This window comes from Zasmidium cellare (assembly GCF_010093935.1).
Source record: "Zasmidium cellare ATCC 36951 unplaced genomic scaffold M409scaffold_84, whole genome shotgun sequence".
NCBI classification, from domain to species: domain Eukaryota; kingdom Fungi; phylum Ascomycota; class Dothideomycetes; order Mycosphaerellales; family Mycosphaerellaceae; genus Zasmidium; species Zasmidium cellare.
Window position 1 is genome coordinate 1 of NW_022987028.1, and position 16,508 is coordinate 16,508.

Here is a 16,508-nt window from a genome sequence, read left to right on the forward strand (position 1 = left end):
GTCCTCACACACACACTATCAATGCTCGATTGCACGGACGAGATTTGCTCGTGAGACGCTAGCAGGGGTTTCTAACGTTTATGCCCAGGGCTGTAGACGAGCCCGATCCACCTGGCCGCGGATTATCACCACGACAATTAACTTACTGACTATCATTAGTATCCATTTTTAACCTCATTCTGCATCAACATAGTGTGCACAGTCAGGCAAAGAAATAACTTAGCTCCATTTTCAGGCGGCTACAGCTGAAGGCTTACGAGCGGCGCGTCCCGCCACCCCCGAGCGTGCCCTATATCGGTGGATTGCAACTTCGTCACTTGTTAGTTCTTCATGCTCTCTGCTGCATGAAGAGCCTTGCGGACAATGTTTCCCAGGAGGTAGAAGTCGTTGCAAAACACCTTCGATTTGATGCGACCCAATTTGGTGCTGTACGACTCTTGAGCTCCACTCCGCCAACAACGGTGATTGGGGGGGTCAAGGCGACCTTGTGCCCGATTGCACAATATAATATTTAGGCGCTTTGGTTTGGCAGGAGAAATGTCGACATTCTGATTCTCCGTTCCAGAGCCCGCGGCGGCGTAAGTTATAGATATACCGCCGTTCTTGGACACCCTCAGTCCGTTCGATGGTTCGTTTGTTTGTACTCGGTCATCTCCTGCCTGGCTGTTCATGCTCGGAGCCGGAGCCAGCGTTGTCGTACCTGGCCCGTCCAGTCGGGTCTGGATCAGAGGAGCAACTTTTCCCACAGATAATGCCTTGGGCGTCTTCTCCTCATTGTCGAGTAGACTCGCACGAAACACATCATTGAATCTAGCGATGGGAGACCCCAGCTGCTTGAAACGGGTGTCCGCTGGAGTGGTCTCGAGCAAGACGATGCGCTACTTTGCTCCCTCATTTCCTTGCTTCTCTCGGAGATCATGGATGTAGCCAGTGTCGTGACAGCCGGCGAAGAAAACCCTCCTGCGTTAAATCATGTTGTAATAAAATTCGAACATTTTCCTCATCTTACTATCAGCATTCTCTTTTTGCTTTGCCGACGTTGATAAAATCAAATTCAGCGAGGCTCCTGTTGAATCCTTCGGCAAATCGGAACATCTGCTCTTTTGCTGCGATAGAGTTATTCCGGTACAGAGCCGTGGCCAGACCACCAAGATTTGCCCAGATGTGTACTCCTATTGTCGTGTCTTCTTCGGAGAGCCCTGACTCTTTTTCACTCAAGTAGTGTCTGACGGCTTCCCTAAGTCGGTGGGCAGCATCAACTCCACCGGCCTCGGAATTTTGGAGGAATTCATCTGCAAATATTGCGCCATCGCCATCGCCATCGATGAGGATAACTACGAAAGCCTTCTTTTCCTGCAGCTATGTCAGAGTAGAGCAATGCTAGAAGTAGGACGAACGAACGATTCTGCGCTCGAGACTAGACAAGGCCTCTCTTAGCTGTTTGCACTGTTTTTGATAGTCACATCGCGATTCCTTCTGATCATCTAACTCCAGTTCTAAGGTATTCAATCTCGTCTCTCGATCTATGAGTTGCTCTATCGCATCCTGGAGTCATCAGCACCCAAAACATCCTACGGACTTTAGCATGCGAATCAGCTAAATCTGTAGCACGTACCATCAAGAATCGATTGCGACTGTCATCCATGCTAATATAACTGGTCGTCTGCTGCCTCGCATGCTCGATGTTGAACCCGAGTTCTAGCGTCATATTCTTGCCAGCCGTGACTGCGGTACGACGACCTTGTTGACTCGATGATGATATCCTAGCTTCCGAAATGGCCTCAACGAGATGAAAGGCCTGTATTGTCCAGGATAATAGTGTGAGTACATCATGTTGAGATGGATTGTGTGGGATCTCTCTGATAATGGCACTTGGTCCGGATAGAAAGTCCTCTCCCGTGCTGTGGTAGGTGTTTCATCAAAGTAGTGCCTTCCGCGACCAATGATCATGCCCCTGGGGCCAGGAGGAGGGCAATATTAGGCAAACCAAGAATACCGCTTCGGCGGAGTCCGATCATTGCCAGAGAAGAAGGCTCATTTAGCCTTTGCGGGGCTTTTCAAAAGACTTCCTACTCGTTCATCGAGAGACAGCATCGATCAGAAGCGGCGGTCGAGGGAGTAACCCGACAAATAGAGATGTACAGCATTGGTCAGAACCAAGCTCATAGGTAGGTATGCACCGGAACGCTGGCACATCATGTCTCGTGAGGGACCTGCATGCATAGTTCTGTTACAAGAACTTGCCGCATCCGCAGATGATGTCTGTCGTGCATTGCGGCTTCTTCAACGCAGTTGCTTTGCACGGTAGCGAGCACGATTCACGCTTCGACCGCCAGCGCGTACTAATCACTCCATGCCGCGTGTAGATGCCTGCCTTTGTGCACGTCGACGCATATCTCCGACAGGGCTTGTCTGGGTCAAGGATTTGTGGATCGTGGGATCTTCTTTGGTACATATGGGCGAAATGCGTCTCGTGCAGCACGACAACGATGTAAACGGACTGGAGTTGGGGCCGGCATGCAGCAGAACAAGATTGGAGCTTCGGAGATGCTTAGCTTTGGCGGCAAATGCTGCCAGCGCCGATGAAGCAAACGGGGGATAGTGCATTACGTTGAAACTGTGCCGCCACATTTCTTCATGGAGCTATTGTATCTTACCTCTGGCTCATCCCAGGATCTCGACCATGGTCTGGTCGAGCTACATCGTATTGATGGCGGTCGCGGCTTAGCTGCGGCCATGGAGAGAGAAGTACTGACCTCTACCATGGATAGGCGTTAGCAAAATGCTTGGAATCTGTCCGCCATACGGGTGTTGAGCCGTGCGCTCCGACGCGCCACCCGACATGGGTCGGTGAGCTATTGTACTAAACTAGCATGGAAGGGCATCGCTTGTTTTCCCATCTCCAGAATACTCACAGACTTGCTGAAGTTCGCTCCTGGAAACTCAACAGGAACTTTGTCAAGGCTGCGCAATGTTCCGCATTGACGCTGTAGAAGCAAAAGGCAACGGAGTCTTTGCCACACAGCCGATTCCTGCAAGCACCTTGATACTGTCAGAAGCGCCCATTGTCACAATTCCAAAATTCAGTCATCAGGAACGGTATTCCACACTGGTACTACCTCAGTTACAAAATCTCTCCGCCGTGCAGAAACGCAACTTTTTCGAATTAAACAGCAACTTCCAAGACATGCGGCCAATCGAAAGCATTACGAAGACAAATGCTATCCCTTTGGGTTCCGCGGCATCGATGGGTGGCGTCTTCCTTAAGTGCTCGCGCTTCAACCATAGTTGCACCGCGAATGCAGCATATCATTGGAATGAGGACGTCGAGGAGGAGAAAGTGTACTCCGTCCGTGACATAGACGACGGCGAGGAGATCACAGTCAATTACCTGTCCGATGAGGTGTGGGCTTTGCCTGGCAGAGAAAGAAGAAGGCAAATACAGGAAGCCTATGGATTTGACTGTGTATGCAGTCGTTGCATGAATGGCCAGGCATTTGGAGAGGGTGAAAGTGATGTACGAAGGACGAGATTGGGTGACATCGACAGGGCCATTGGTGGGGGTGAGCTCATTATGACGAATCCCGCGAAGGCTTTATCAATGTGCCGCGAGGCACTTGAGCTCTTGCATAAAGAAGAGGAGGCGGCACCCCGTCTAGAGTCCGTCTACTACGACGCTTTTCAGATATGCATTTGTCACGGGGATGTTGTACGCGGGAGTACTTTTGCCAAATTGGCGGTGGAGGCAAAGCGATCGTGGCAGGGAGATCGCGCCTCCGGTTTAGCCAAAATGGAAGCATTTGTGCGTAACCCAGCTTCTCATGGCCTGGCTTTCCATACCAAAAAGTGGTACTCGGGCAGTACGAGAGCAGCAGGGAGGCTGGGACAAAAGGACGGGGAATGGCTGTGGCGCCGCACAGGATAGCAAGTAGTCAAAATCTTATTAATTTGGAGCCATGCTCCTATGTTCTTCCACCCGAGCCAAGTCTACCAACTATAAGTTATCCGAGTCCACCCCACCATTTTTTATGCCTCGCCCATCTAGTGGATGGACTCTTAAGCACGCTTCCCAGATACAAAAATACAATAATCAACATCCGGCTTCTGGCCTCCTCCTGCATCAACTGTGGGACAATCAAATCTCGGGCGTCTGTTTCTCAAAACATGCGACCCTTGTTCCAGCCCATTGCCTATTCTTGAATCATATACCCCTCCGAAATGTCCGCATCCTTCATTCTTAAAGTCTTCGTTAGCATTTCCGTGGACTTTGACGACATGCAGGATTGCTACCGCAGACCGTGCTGCTCCAGATGTGAGCCGGCGACGCAAGACTTCGTGCCTTTCTAGTCATCGCAAGCTTACGCCACGATGATCACAGTGCCTTTGTCGACAAAGGGTTCCGAGTATCGGTCTATCCGACAGTCGTGTCCTGCCCATCTGGCATTCTTCCACAGGCAGACTGGAGGCGTCGGTGACTACTGAGCTGAGTTGCCGAGATCTTGAACACTAGGCTTTGCACGACTGCTATGCCTGCGCTCCCTTTCCCGCTGTCCTCGCCTCCGAGCTCTTTTGTGTCTGCGTATGCTGTCGATGCATTTGACTAGCTCGTACCTATGTCGCGGGCTTGAGCGCACATCGTATTTTCGTGATAGAAGCTGGCTGTTGTGGTAGACAGAGACGGACTCGCGGGTTGTTGCAAGCACGACTTCTCGCAGTTCTGGGCACTGGGTCACCGCTTCATTAGTATTGATCTCGCGACCCTCTGCTGTGGACGGCATACGAGAAAACCAGATAATCTGTGGTCGGCCGTAGGGGGACGACAGGGATATCCGCAAGCCGATATCAAATGCCAGACGCCTTGTGCGGTTTTCTCAGGCGTTGGTGCTTTTTGGAAATGACGTCGCATTGGTTCGAGTGCCTCATGGTCCGAACCATGGCACAGATCTCTCAGAAGCTGCGCAAACATGTCTTTCTCGTTTTTCCTCTCCAGTGAGATCGAAGCACTTGTGCGTGGTGCTCTCATTGTAATGGGTGTAGCAATGTTTCGTGGATGTCGTTCGTGTTGTTCCTCCAGGTTTGTGTTGCTGTTTGCCAAGCCGGCTTTAGCGGAGAGACGTTGTCAGAGCAACGGCGCTTAGGCAGCAATGCTGGCTGGCTGTTACACTCCCGCAGTACTTCGGATTGCGCGAATTTCAATCAACGGATCATGGGCAAGCGACAACACCGTCACATTGGGGCACACAGTCCCTTCGAGTCTGGTCAACATGGTCAAGGACCATCTGCACGTCGTTGGGGAAGAGCTCATCTAGATTGGCTGGGCGTGGATTTCAGCGACCATTGGCGCCTATTCGATGATACGGCTAACAACCAGCATGGCCTCTTCCCACGCACGGTTTTCCCTGTTCCGGGTAGTTCACTCGCAGCATTGCTCAAAGACCGTCTGGGATTATCATGGGAAGAGATGGACAAGCTGGCACCACAGCATCTCCCGGAGCATTACAAGCAGCTCTTGAAACTCTGCAAGCCTCGCAATCCAAGGGAAATCTACCTGGAAGCATCTACATCAGTCGCAGCGACATCGCCCCTCTCGCGCCTAAAGCCTATGCATGAATACTTGCATCGATCTCCATGCCCGGAGTCATCGACAACACCGGTGTTGGTTTACGGAGCAGACGCTACGTGTGGCGTACATGCGCGGCCTTCTCCTCCGTCAAGTCCGCCAGGTGTTAAGAGGCCAGACTCCGCGAAGTTGCATTTGAATCATCCTCAAACACCGGCGTCTAAGACTTTTAGGACGGAAGATTGCAGCGAGGTGCGAGGGAAACAACTGTCTGAGACAAAGCGTTATCCATTTTCGCCATGCGGAGAAATGCCGGCGACTCCGATTGAGGGCGGGACAACGCAGCAGTCATTGCCGTCAGGCATCACACTCAATACGGACAGTACATACAGCACGAGCCCTACAACCATGCCACCGCCAATCCAAACCGCCGATAAACCAGAAAGCGAAGTAGCTGCTGCTGCGCGCTCGGTGCTGTCTGTACTTGAAGGTGCGCTGGAGGTCTTGGCGCATCCGCTCGAAATTGACTGCAATATGCGAGACTCAACTCCATTACGTTTCGTCGTTGAAGGGCTTCAGTGTACATGCAAGCCAGATATCGAGCTGGAGGTGCGCGCAGTGGAATCTGCGTTTCAAGATAAATTTGGGATCGTCCATGGAGAGGTACGCATTTCGCTTAACTTTCGATCTCAAAGACTAAGTGCATTCGCTGTAGTTCAAACGATTACTGCACGGTCAATCTCCGGATAACATTCTAGGACAAGAAGTGGCAATTTTACTGAGTATTGCTGCTCGCCAACGGCACGCGAGAGGTGGACACCGTGCAAAAGCGAAAAGAAGAAGACTTCTTAAAGGCAAGCTGATTACGGTTAGGTTTCTTGCACTATCTTGTAGAAGTGGGAGTCAGCAGCTAATTGTTGCAGACGTATTTGTTTTCTTGGCAGCATGATGAGGTCTACATTACGCGACTGGATGTTAACTCTGACGACCTGGATGAGATGGCCCAGAGACCATCGTCTGAGCAACAGTCGGGGCCAATCCCACCTCTGACGGTCCATGTCAAGCGCTCTGCCCGATTTGACCTGAAAATTGCGCACGAACGAGTTCTTGCCCTTTGTGCAGTCGCAGCGATATCCATCCAAGGCCTGAAGAGATATACTAAGTACAAAGAATTTGTGGATAAATTGTGTCGCGCGGATCCCTGAGCAGACATTGCGTCTCGCCACTACTCATTGCACTCGTTACGTGCCAAGGACCTTTGACCGCAGAACGAAACCTATACCGGTAGACGGATGAAGAGGCAGGTGGCGGTGGTGATGGTGTAGTAAAAGTCTTTCAGTCGGTGCGTTGGTGGACTCGACGGGAGCCTATCGTGGGGGGAGCCGGCGTAGGTGAAAGGGTCCGAATGCGAGCCAATAGCTGGGGGAGAAAATATAATGGGGGTAGACTTGAATAACGCATAGTTAGTAGGCATGCTTGAAAAGCCTCCAGGGGTCATTCCACCTTTCAACGTTCTCATATCCATTCGTGTCTATCGTCATCTTGCGGTCGCAATATCCAAGAAACATCTTCCTGCGCTGCTGAAGCCGTTTGATGCTCATACACCCAATGACTATGACGGATTCCTTCGCCTCCTCGCATTTCAGACTGGCCACAAGCCGACGACTCATGCGGGGGCGTACGCATTAGAGACTGCATTTGCCGCCAAATTGCAGGCAGACTTGATCTGTCGATACCTCGAGAATAGTCGCATTTGGCACCAGTTTCTCCTTGTCGGACAGAGCGATGTCATCGAGGCTGCTGTAGACTCTTCATATGATCGGAATAAGAGGACATATGAGATCGCAGGGTACTTTCCGGATCCGCCAAGGTTGAGGTCCGACGATGACGAGGAGTGCATGTCTCAGACTTGGTCGAGCGCGGCCTCCGATGTTGAGGATGGTTGCGAAAGCGACCAGGCAGGTCATCAGTCTCATCGCGGCGAAGTAAAGAGACACAGGCGCAGGCAGGGGCCATTAGGTGAGCTGGATAAGAATATTAGTCCCGTGTCGAAGAAAATCAGAAGACTGCAAGAAAAGATCGAAGAGCTGAAGAAGGCAAGGGCTCTGTAGTATTCTTATGAAAGTTCTCTTATCAAAATCTCCTCCCTTGTGCCTCACGTAGCCAGATAATTTGATACGAAGATGCAAAAAATGTTTCCGTTAAACCATTGCTTACAGATCCTGTTAGGCGAACTCTCGATCGCGCTACTGGGTGTACCCATTGCGATTCAGCGACCTGCATACGGTTATACGCACGGCACCAAAAGCAGCCGCTTCTACACTCCAAAGCATACAGCGGAGTCTACTGCATGAAGTTCGCACCTGCATCTATTAAAATCAGGATAGAGCTCCGCGAGTACAGGACATCCCAGTATCGCCAGATGGGTTGAGAACATGCAAATAACTCAGTCGTGATTTTCATTACTCTACACTAACCTCATCCAGAGCCGTAGCAAGCACTGTCTTTCTCATGATGATGATATGAGCAGCTGTTTGCAGATTGCGATGTCTGATTGGCACCGAATCTATTCGGACGAACTTTGAACATCTCTTTCACGAGCTGCTGTAGAAACTCGATGTTCTGGCCTCTTGGCCACTCTTGAGAGCCGTGGTAGGCATACATGTCAACAAGCAACCTCCTCAGCGGGGAGTCTTCGAGCGTGTGTTTGAAAGCATGGTCCACTGTGGTGCTCGCAGGATAATAGGTCTTGTTGTTCAGATCAGGCGTGTTCGTAGCTGCGATTAAGGCGTCAATGGTAGCGTCCTGGAAATTGCCATCCTGTACCTTGTCTCCGAAGATAAACGCATCGACCAAGTTACGGAACTCAACACCATCTGTTCCTGATTCCTGTGCAGGCCTACGGACGGCGAGTTTGTCTCTGTACAGCCACTGTCGGTACAGCTCCACCGTGTCGTAGTCATCGTCGGGTAGAGGCACTTTCCCTTCCTGGCCTTCTTTCCAGTCTTCCTTCAGGCTCGCTGCAAAGAAAGGGGAGTTGTCGCAGAGGAGATCTTTGTGGATGACAATGTTGAGTTCCTCTTCCCCGACCACCAGGGTAACGACGTCATCGCCGAATCTACCTCGTTGTTAGCTACTCCATAACATCGCGTCAACTGGATTACCGTGCTTTTTGCGATCCGTCTCGAAACCACGTGGATCTGCAGGCATTATTGTAGGCTTAAGAGTAGTTCAAGGACGTCAATAGGCTTCATTTGCGATGGGGTGGAGCGACGAGGGCCACTTTTGTAATGGAAGACCGAAGAGCTCCAAATAGTATTTTGCTTGGAACATCTAAAACAGATGATGTACCTTTCGAAAGTTTAGATATGACAATGAGGGGTTCGACAGCATTTGACCTCAGCCGCTCAGCACTTCTCTCTCGTTGCTCCATTCGAACCCACACATCGCTGCGAACTCCTTGTGCACGAAGCCATCGCCAAATATGACCTCGATCAAAGTCAAGCCAAAGAAGAAGAGTCGTTTGGGTCTATTCCAGGAAGTTCCCGAAGAGAATCACCTAGAGTTTCCTCCAGAGCCAGAGATCGAATGGGGCTACGGGACAGTGACCTAGACCGGAGGCCGATTCTCGTCCGAGTTTCGTCGACTTTTCCGAGTCTCGTCGCTCAATCGACCTCTTCGGGCTTAGCGGCCATCGCGTCCGGTCGCGTAGGTGATCAGCAAGGACCTCCCTCCACTCTATCGTGCTGTTAGTTACAACAAACTGCTCGTTGACGATGGAGCTAACTCATTACAACTGGCTATTCAGTCACTCTGAGGGCCCAGAGTCGGACACATCTGCTCGAGTATGTCTTGCCACCCGCATATTTACCACATATGGCTATCTGCTAACACTACTGCAGGCAGAGGTCACCATAAAATATATCCTCGAGTTTCGTATTGCCCTCTGCGTGACTTGCAAAGTTGCCGTGCCAAAGAACTCCATGGATAGCCATTTGCGTCCTTGGCATAGGGCCGTCAAGGGTCGTCGAAAGGTCAGGGCAGAGTTCGATGGCCTCTCCATCGCAGCCACGATTGCCGAGCTTCAGCCGCGCCCAGATGGATCCCCTCTCATTTCTGCTGCCTCCCCAGCCTGGATTTTTCTGTTCATGAGTGTCCGGAATTCAAGACCATTGACTACGACGTGTACAGTCAGCACACTGGCAAAGTTCACAAGCGAGCGGTGCGTGTCGCCGATAAGAAAGCCGTCTCTTGCTTTCTGCAGCCATGGACAATCGGTACTACTGGAAGGTTGATGCCGGCTCTGGTGCGAAGAGCTGCCGCGATACCAAAGAGGAGGCGATCTTTGAATATCGATCGGTTGTTGACCCAGCTGAGCGTACTCTTGCAGACATGGAGGCAGACGAAGAAGCTCGCATGTGCCGAGAGTATGAGCAGAGCATTGCATTCGACCAGGACCTCGACATGGACGAAAACAGCGACTGGCTCCGAGGTTGTGGCTGGCCACATTGATTTAAGCAGAAGCCAGTTCCAACTCTGCTTGCAGCTGCTTCGATACCCGAGGCAAACCGCCAAGAAATGGCACCGAATGGACTGTATAAGCCCAGCCATTTCTGAGAAAAGTATGAGGCTATTAGTACTTGCCTTATATCACGTCCTCGCGCGATGTCAGAAGACATTGCGGCATATCCCACGAGTGTTGAGATGTTGGGTCCGAAGCTGGACGCATGTCTACTCACCTCATCCTTCTGATATCCCAAGCTCGCCGACCGTACGGAAATATAGTCGAATTTGGATATCTGGCGTCTGCTACTTCGCATTCGCTTGTTGACACAGCGTCTGCGCGAGTCTACCACACACCTCTGCGGCTTTGAGTTCACCAATGCTCAAAAGTCAGCTATGGACAGCGTTTGGGCAATGCTGCAGCATATTCCCGCTGCGGACGATGACGAAGCAGCGCAGATTCATGACGACTGTCTGGAAGTGCTGTTTCAGCTTTTCGTTACATTTTGGACCGAACAACCAGGTGATGGAGATCTCAATTCTACTGCGATCGCACGGTTTTCTGGAATTCTTGGAATTCATCCGCTGAAGCATGCCTTTCGGAGGGCCTACGATTACACGCCCTTTTTGTCAGCTCTGATCTGGATTGGTAGATTGCTATTACTGGAGTATTCACTACCACTGCGGCCTTACAATCACCTTCTAATCCCACGGCCTGGGCGAAAATCCTATGCCGACTTCTACACACGGCCTTGTACGCAGATTCGATGGAAGTATCTCTAGCGAGGCAGTCTGTCGCCAATGGGGTACCTCATAGAAAGACTGCAACATGGCAGGGCGATAGCAAAACGCGAGGGACCTCGGACAAACATTTCATGGTCTTTGGACGGGCAGACCCTATGTTTCGGTCAAGCAGAAATATCTGTGCCACAACTTCGATGCGCTGTCCATGGCGTAGTAACAAAAGTGAACCAACAAATGGAAGATCTTCTATTTGGTTGGTGGCCTGATACTCAGCTCGAGGGGATCCACGATGACATGTCTAACCGCCGCCCTGGCGTCAAAGATCCCAACAGCGAGTATAGCTTGTGCGTCTCGCGCGCAGTATCCAGGCCTCAGAAACTCTTTAGTGTTATACTGTACATCACCGTCTCGTGAAGAAGTAGCAAGCCTCTCACCCATTTCAGCGGGCCCAATACTCCATCTGCCTTGATAGACACCTCGGTAGAGACGTATTTGTCGAGTTGATACTCGTGCATTTGCCCAGAATACCACGTGCTGAAGACATGCATAGGTCGCCAAATGTCTTTCAGTTCTGGGATGAAGATGCTGCCAGCTCTTGTATTCTTCAGATAACCGATCCGTAGGACGTAGCCTTGCTGGACAGCTTGAATCAAATCCCACGCCATAAGATCCATGTATCCACTGCCTGTCCAAGTATGCCCAGATCGACGTCCCTGTATATACCTTTCAAGTCTCAGAGCCACCTCGTGGTGGTTTCTCTGTAGTTGAAGAGTCAGGGCGTAGAGCTCCATAGATTTCCAGGGTGACTTTTGCAGATGCATTCTTGTGATCTCGTCGACTTTGGGCAAGTCAAAGGTACTAGTCCTGATCCGATCGTCTGATTTAAGCTCCCAGAGAAGACCACTTGTGCGAACACCCGACTCATAGATTTCTACTGGACCAAATCGACAATGCTTCAAGAATGTTAGCTGCCGTGAAATGTCCGGAAGTTTCCAAGAGGCTAGTGTGGCCTTCTGTAAAAGTCTGTCAACGGAGAAGTCGAGGAAGCCTTTAGCGTGCCAGTCTGAACAGGTGATCTCTCCGTTCAACAAGTATTGTGTGAGTAACGATAGACTCAGACTTTGTTTCCTTTGCAGGAGTGCTTTTCCGTCTAGACGAACTCCGTAGCCGCAAGAGTTCGCAATAATCGCTAGCGAGTCCCAAGGGCGTGTAATGTTTCGCCGTCCGACGTCAGCGTGTATTCGAGCAGACATAGGCTCAGCGAGGATTATGTTGTACTTCGCCACGACGTTGCGGGTTTTCAAGCACAGCGTCTTATAGCGCGTCCAAGATCGATTAGCTTGCTGCTTGAGGATGTTGGTGCAACCCAAGCAGGCTTCTAGGAAGATTGTCGCCTGAGTCCGAAAATGAGTGGCGGAGACACAGTATTCACCTGGAATGTCTCCACTACCAGGAATACTCCCTACACCAGGACCCAGTGGTAACAAAATATCCATTTTCACACCTGCGACATACTCTTCTTGAAGAGTCCATGCTCTGGTCCACCACGAGTCTTTTGTTATTCTGCGGAGCACTTGCATCGCTTTCTTCATCGTGGTCCAGCTGACGCTTTGGCTCAGTTTGCAATGGCCACCTGTGGAGAACGCAAATTCACCAGATACAAGTCGGACGAGAATGCACAGTTCACTCTGTGACCTGATTGGGGTAGACAGCAATGCAACGGACTTGTTCGCATGTTTGTAAATTAGATCCATGGAATTCATGGCCTCTTGCTTTTCCTCCTGATCGTCCTGATTGATGCATATTCTGTCTATCCAGAAGATGTCGAAGCCCGTAAAGAGGAGGTATTTGGTCGCTCTATCAATGATACAGTTCCTGACCTTTACTCCTACCACTTCTCCCGTGTGGCTATGCTCGACCCAGTAATTGCCAACCTTGTCGCTTTCATGTGTGGAGGGATCCCACGTCCACGAGAGAGCAACAAATCGCTGTTCCAGGTTTCGATTGCGAACACCTTGGAAAGTTCGAGGTGAAGACCGCCGGAAGCGAAGACAAAGGGGATTCTGAACCCACTTGTGTGCTTTCCCCACGTTCATGGCATAGTTTTGGATGTCAAGTAATTCCGACACTAAGTTCGAGTTTCGCTGATGTAAGATCCTCGAGATCGTAGTCTGCCGATCGTCCGGTTCCCTAACGTTCGTCGCCATCAGATCATATGACTGTGTAGGAGAGTGTGCTATAGTCTGCCTTCTGAAAGAGAAGCCATCAAGATTCTTACGTTCAGCCTTTCGAGTCTCACCGGTCACGTGCTCAAGCTCGGTCGATGCAGTCAAACGTCATGGCTGTTGGAAGGTGCTGCTCCACTGCATTTCGAAAAAACTGTCTGAGTGCCAATTCACATGATCACCTAGCGTTCCGGTTTTGATATACTGCGACATGTCTCACATTTCTGAGTCATCTTCTGGCTTCATCCAGTGGACCTTGAAGGCTTCGAGGTTGGTCTTACAGCTCCTTCAGTACCTCGACAGTCTACGTTGCCGAGCAGCACGGCCAACATACAAATGCGATCGCCGTCCACCTAGGCGACATAATATCTTCGCAGCATCGACTTGGCCTCTAATATCTTTTCGTAGACGAACCAATTGTTTTGTACTATTTCCGGGATCGCCAAGATGACTTAGTCCTTCCGTTCGATGCAAATTTTAAAAGCACTAGAACACGCGGACTTGAAGATGCGAGCATTTGCCCACACATAATTTCGAGTAGGTGAGTAGGTAGTCACACAAGATGTGCAGGCTGCCGCTGTTGGCTGCTACCCGATGGAGAAGTTTGTGCCTGGCGTTCAATCGCGTTGGGCTCGTGCATAATGGGCGGGCCAACTTCCAGAGATGATGTTCAAAAGCATCAATCTTGCCTGTCAGGACGATAATCTTATCAAGTCAGGACCTAGGATGAGCGGAGAAGTCTGCACAAGGGACCGTAGGTAAAGAACGTCCATGATTGGTACCAAATGTATGCTGGTTCATAGCGAGCATACTACGAAGTTTCAAGCGCAAACATTGTGATCTTTTTGTCCCTATTCCTGTACGAGAATATCTTGTGTCTGGAAGGTTTTCTTGTCCTTCTTCTTCGCCTTCTTGATCTTTCTACCTTCGTCGACGGCCAAGGGAAGGCTCACGTTGCCATCCTCGCCATCTACTCTATGATTGGTTGTGAGGTCGGAAAATGACTGTGCCATAGGTCCGGGAACGTCGACAGGTCGTTCTTCTTCACTCTGCTCATCTTCAGAGACGTCTCTCGAAGTGCGCTTCGCTAAATAGACACTAGTATTTGTCCGAGTCCTATCCGTGGTCGCTACAATCGAAAATGATCAGTGGTGATTTCTGGACGACCGTCGTGCTTCTGCACCCACCAAGCGAGGAGACACTGGTGTGCCTCCTGCAAGTCTCAAGACTGGCCTCAAGAGTCACTGCTCTCTTTCTTAGATCCTCGCGCCGCTCTGCACTGATCGCAGATTCGCGAGCGATGCCATTAATTGTCTTGGCATCCATTTCAAGCACTGCCGATGGGGAAAGCACGCTGGGAAGGGACTTTATCAGTTTCTCCTCCACGCACTGTGTCGAAATATTGTCAACCACAACCTTCATCGCTACCTACGTCTGTCAGTGCCAGCCACATGCACGCTAATCATGACGCACCTTGTAGTATGCCAACATACAGTCAACAGCCTCGGCGCAGGAATACAAATCCATGTCCGTCTCGTTGCGGGCAGACAGTGCTGAGATCAGGCTAGACTTTTTCAATTTCGAGAAGGTCATCTCCTCGAGCATTTCGCCTTCGGGTGTCTTGAAGAAGTTCGCCAACCGTGTGGCCAGGTCGTCATTTAACCTTTTACTACGCACATTTTGGATTGTCTCCGTGAAGTAGTGGTTGTATGTTATGGGATGACTGTTCGCGTAAACGTCAATGACGGATGCCATGGTCTCCCTCGCAGCGGAAGCCTGTGCATCCATGATGGGGTTGATCAGGTCACGGAAGATTGCTTCTGCAGTCTCGTCATGAGTGAGATAGGCGATGGTCGACTCGACAAAGAGCCGGGTCGCATCGCAAACAGCTCGCAGGTATTTCTGGGCCAGAGCCTTCCATGGAGACGACTGCTCGTGGAAGAGATCCGTGATGAGGAGCGGATTGTACGTTCCTGGAAGCTCGCGGCCTCTGCTCCTCGACAGCAGCTCCTTGGCGTGCGAGATGTACTGCTGGCGGGACATCTTCTCGGGATCACCTCCCTGATTCTCGTGGTTCCTTGTCATTTGCGCAGAGGAGATGTCGTACAGGTGGCCACGAAGCCGCATCGCTTGTGCAAACTCCAACGACAGGTTCTGCACCACGGCTCTAATCCGTTTCTGATAGCCGACGTCTGAGCGAGGATCGCCAAAAAATTGATCCCCATACGTTCCGTCGATGGCCCCTTTGCACAAGTTTTGGAATTCCTGGGCCAAGTGCAGTAGGAAACGCCGCTTTTCATCGAGAGTCTGACGGCTGGAACCCATCTTGCGCAGGTCGACCTTGCACTCATATAGCTTTTGTTCGATCTCGCGCGTGAGAGCGGGCAGCTCGCTTCTGATCTGGTCGAGAAGGACTCTACTGAGTCTCGTTCGAAGGGGTCCAACAGCCACGGTTGACCTGGGCAGCTGGCCCCAGACTCCTTGTGATAAAAAGACGAATTCGTCGTGATCTCGCTGCTGAGAGCTGCTGTAACGCGAGTGATAGTCTCTGTTCTTTAGGACATGCCAACCAAGATTGAAAGAAACCTCTGCGTTGCTGGCAAGGTTGAGATATGCCATCTCACTTTCCGAACCCACAGAAAGGGTGTCAGGCTTAGTTATTATTCCCAAAGTGCGGACGCCGCGCGGATCCACCTCCTGGGCCATTTTGAGCACGACCTGATTAGCGTAGTCGTTTTTGGCGGAGACAGTTGCCAGAACGATGGACCTGCTGCTTTCCATGTACCTTTGCACCAGGGTTTGGACCAGATGGACGTCTTCGGCAGACTGTGTTTTGCTGTGGGAATGAATCAGCCCAGGCAAGTCGACGATCGTGAGGTGAGGCCGATCTGGACCCGAAATGTCGACTCGGAGGACATCGTCCGTAAATGCAGTGCCAGTTTCGTTCACACCCATGTGCTGTTTGGCTGACTCGATGACATCTGCGAAGTTGTCTAGATCTGCTAGAGACTCCCGGAACGCTGGCAGGGGTCCCTCTGCCAGTTCCCGACTTCTTCCCGGCAGAATGGTCACCTCGACATGTTGCTCTGGTGTTCTACGGAGAATGACTTCTGTTGCGAATCTCGTGCAGAGGCTGTCTTTTGTGGGAAAGGGAATTCCCGATATCGCCTCCAAGACTGAACTTTTCCCGGAGGATTGGTCGCCGCACACAACCAACTGAGGCAGAGCAACATAGTGGCTGATCCCAAATGATCGGAGACGATCGATGTCGTCGAGAAGTTGCACATCGGCTTGTCGGTGAAAGGTCTCAAGGTCAAGGTGATAGGTGGTGGAACCCATTGCGACTGACTGTTCACTGACTTGAGACGCACCTTCGCGGGACATTATGTATTAATCACTCACAGGTCGAAGGTACGCCAGTCGGCACGCTAAAGAAGGCGAGACGCCCAACATCTGGTAGCACAATGCACTAAAAG

General features: G+C 51.0%; 7 protein-coding genes across 7 annotated transcripts; 3 read left to right on the top strand and 4 right to left on the bottom strand.

Annotated features, from left to right (window-relative positions):
• Positions 1-1,011: 1,011 nt before the first annotated feature.
• M409DRAFT_31021 (uncharacterized protein) lies at positions 1,012-1,708 on the bottom strand (the record flags this gene model as incomplete). Its single annotated transcript, XM_033810165.1, has 3 exons — positions 1,012-1,353; positions 1,402-1,545; positions 1,616-1,708. 3 exons carry the CDS (start codon positions 1,706-1,708, stop codon positions 1,012-1,014), a joined length of 579 nt encoding a protein of 192 aa, XP_033659353.1.
• Positions 1,709-2,971: 1,263 nt separating this feature from the next.
• Positions 2,972-3,925, top strand: M409DRAFT_71630 (uncharacterized protein; the record flags this gene model as incomplete). Its single annotated transcript, XM_033819255.1, has 1 exon — positions 2,972-3,925. One exon carries the CDS (start codon positions 2,972-2,974, stop codon positions 3,923-3,925), a length of 954 nt encoding a protein of 317 aa, XP_033659354.1.
• A 1,039-nt stretch (positions 3,926-4,964) lies between these two features.
• M409DRAFT_61625 (uncharacterized protein) lies at positions 4,965-6,509 on the top strand (the record flags this gene model as incomplete). The annotated part of the gene is made up of 3 exons (XM_033814818.1): positions 4,965-5,074; positions 5,173-6,223; positions 6,276-6,509. 3 exons carry the CDS (start codon positions 4,965-4,967, stop codon positions 6,507-6,509), a joined length of 1,395 nt encoding a protein of 464 aa, XP_033659355.1.
• A 523-nt stretch (positions 6,510-7,032) lies between these two features.
• M409DRAFT_31022 (uncharacterized protein) lies at positions 7,033-7,671 on the top strand (the record flags this gene model as incomplete). Its single annotated transcript, XM_033810166.1, has 1 exon — positions 7,033-7,671. The coding sequence occupies one exon, from the start codon at positions 7,033-7,035 to the stop codon at positions 7,669-7,671; it is 639 nt and encodes a 212-aa protein (XP_033659356.1).
• A 367-nt stretch (positions 7,672-8,038) lies between these two features.
• On the bottom strand, positions 8,039-8,770 carry M409DRAFT_71631 (uncharacterized protein; the record flags this gene model as incomplete). The annotated part of the gene is made up of 2 exons (XM_033819256.1): positions 8,039-8,640; positions 8,725-8,770. 2 exons carry the CDS (start codon positions 8,768-8,770, stop codon positions 8,039-8,041), a joined length of 648 nt encoding a protein of 215 aa, XP_033659357.1.
• Positions 8,771-11,178: 2,408 nt separating this feature from the next.
• Positions 11,179-13,014, bottom strand: M409DRAFT_61628 (uncharacterized protein; the record flags this gene model as incomplete). The annotated part of the gene is made up of 1 exon (XM_033814819.1): positions 11,179-13,014. The coding sequence occupies one exon, from the start codon at positions 13,012-13,014 to the stop codon at positions 11,179-11,181; it is 1,836 nt and encodes a 611-aa protein (XP_033659358.1).
• An 869-nt stretch (positions 13,015-13,883) lies between these two features.
• On the bottom strand, positions 13,884-16,371 carry M409DRAFT_71632 (uncharacterized protein; the record flags this gene model as incomplete). The annotated part of the gene is made up of 3 exons (XM_033819257.1): positions 13,884-14,119; positions 14,220-14,460; positions 14,506-16,371. The coding sequence occupies 3 exons, from the start codon at positions 16,369-16,371 to the stop codon at positions 13,884-13,886; spliced, it is 2,343 nt and encodes a 780-aa protein (XP_033659359.1).
• Positions 16,372-16,508: the final 137 nt, after the last annotated feature.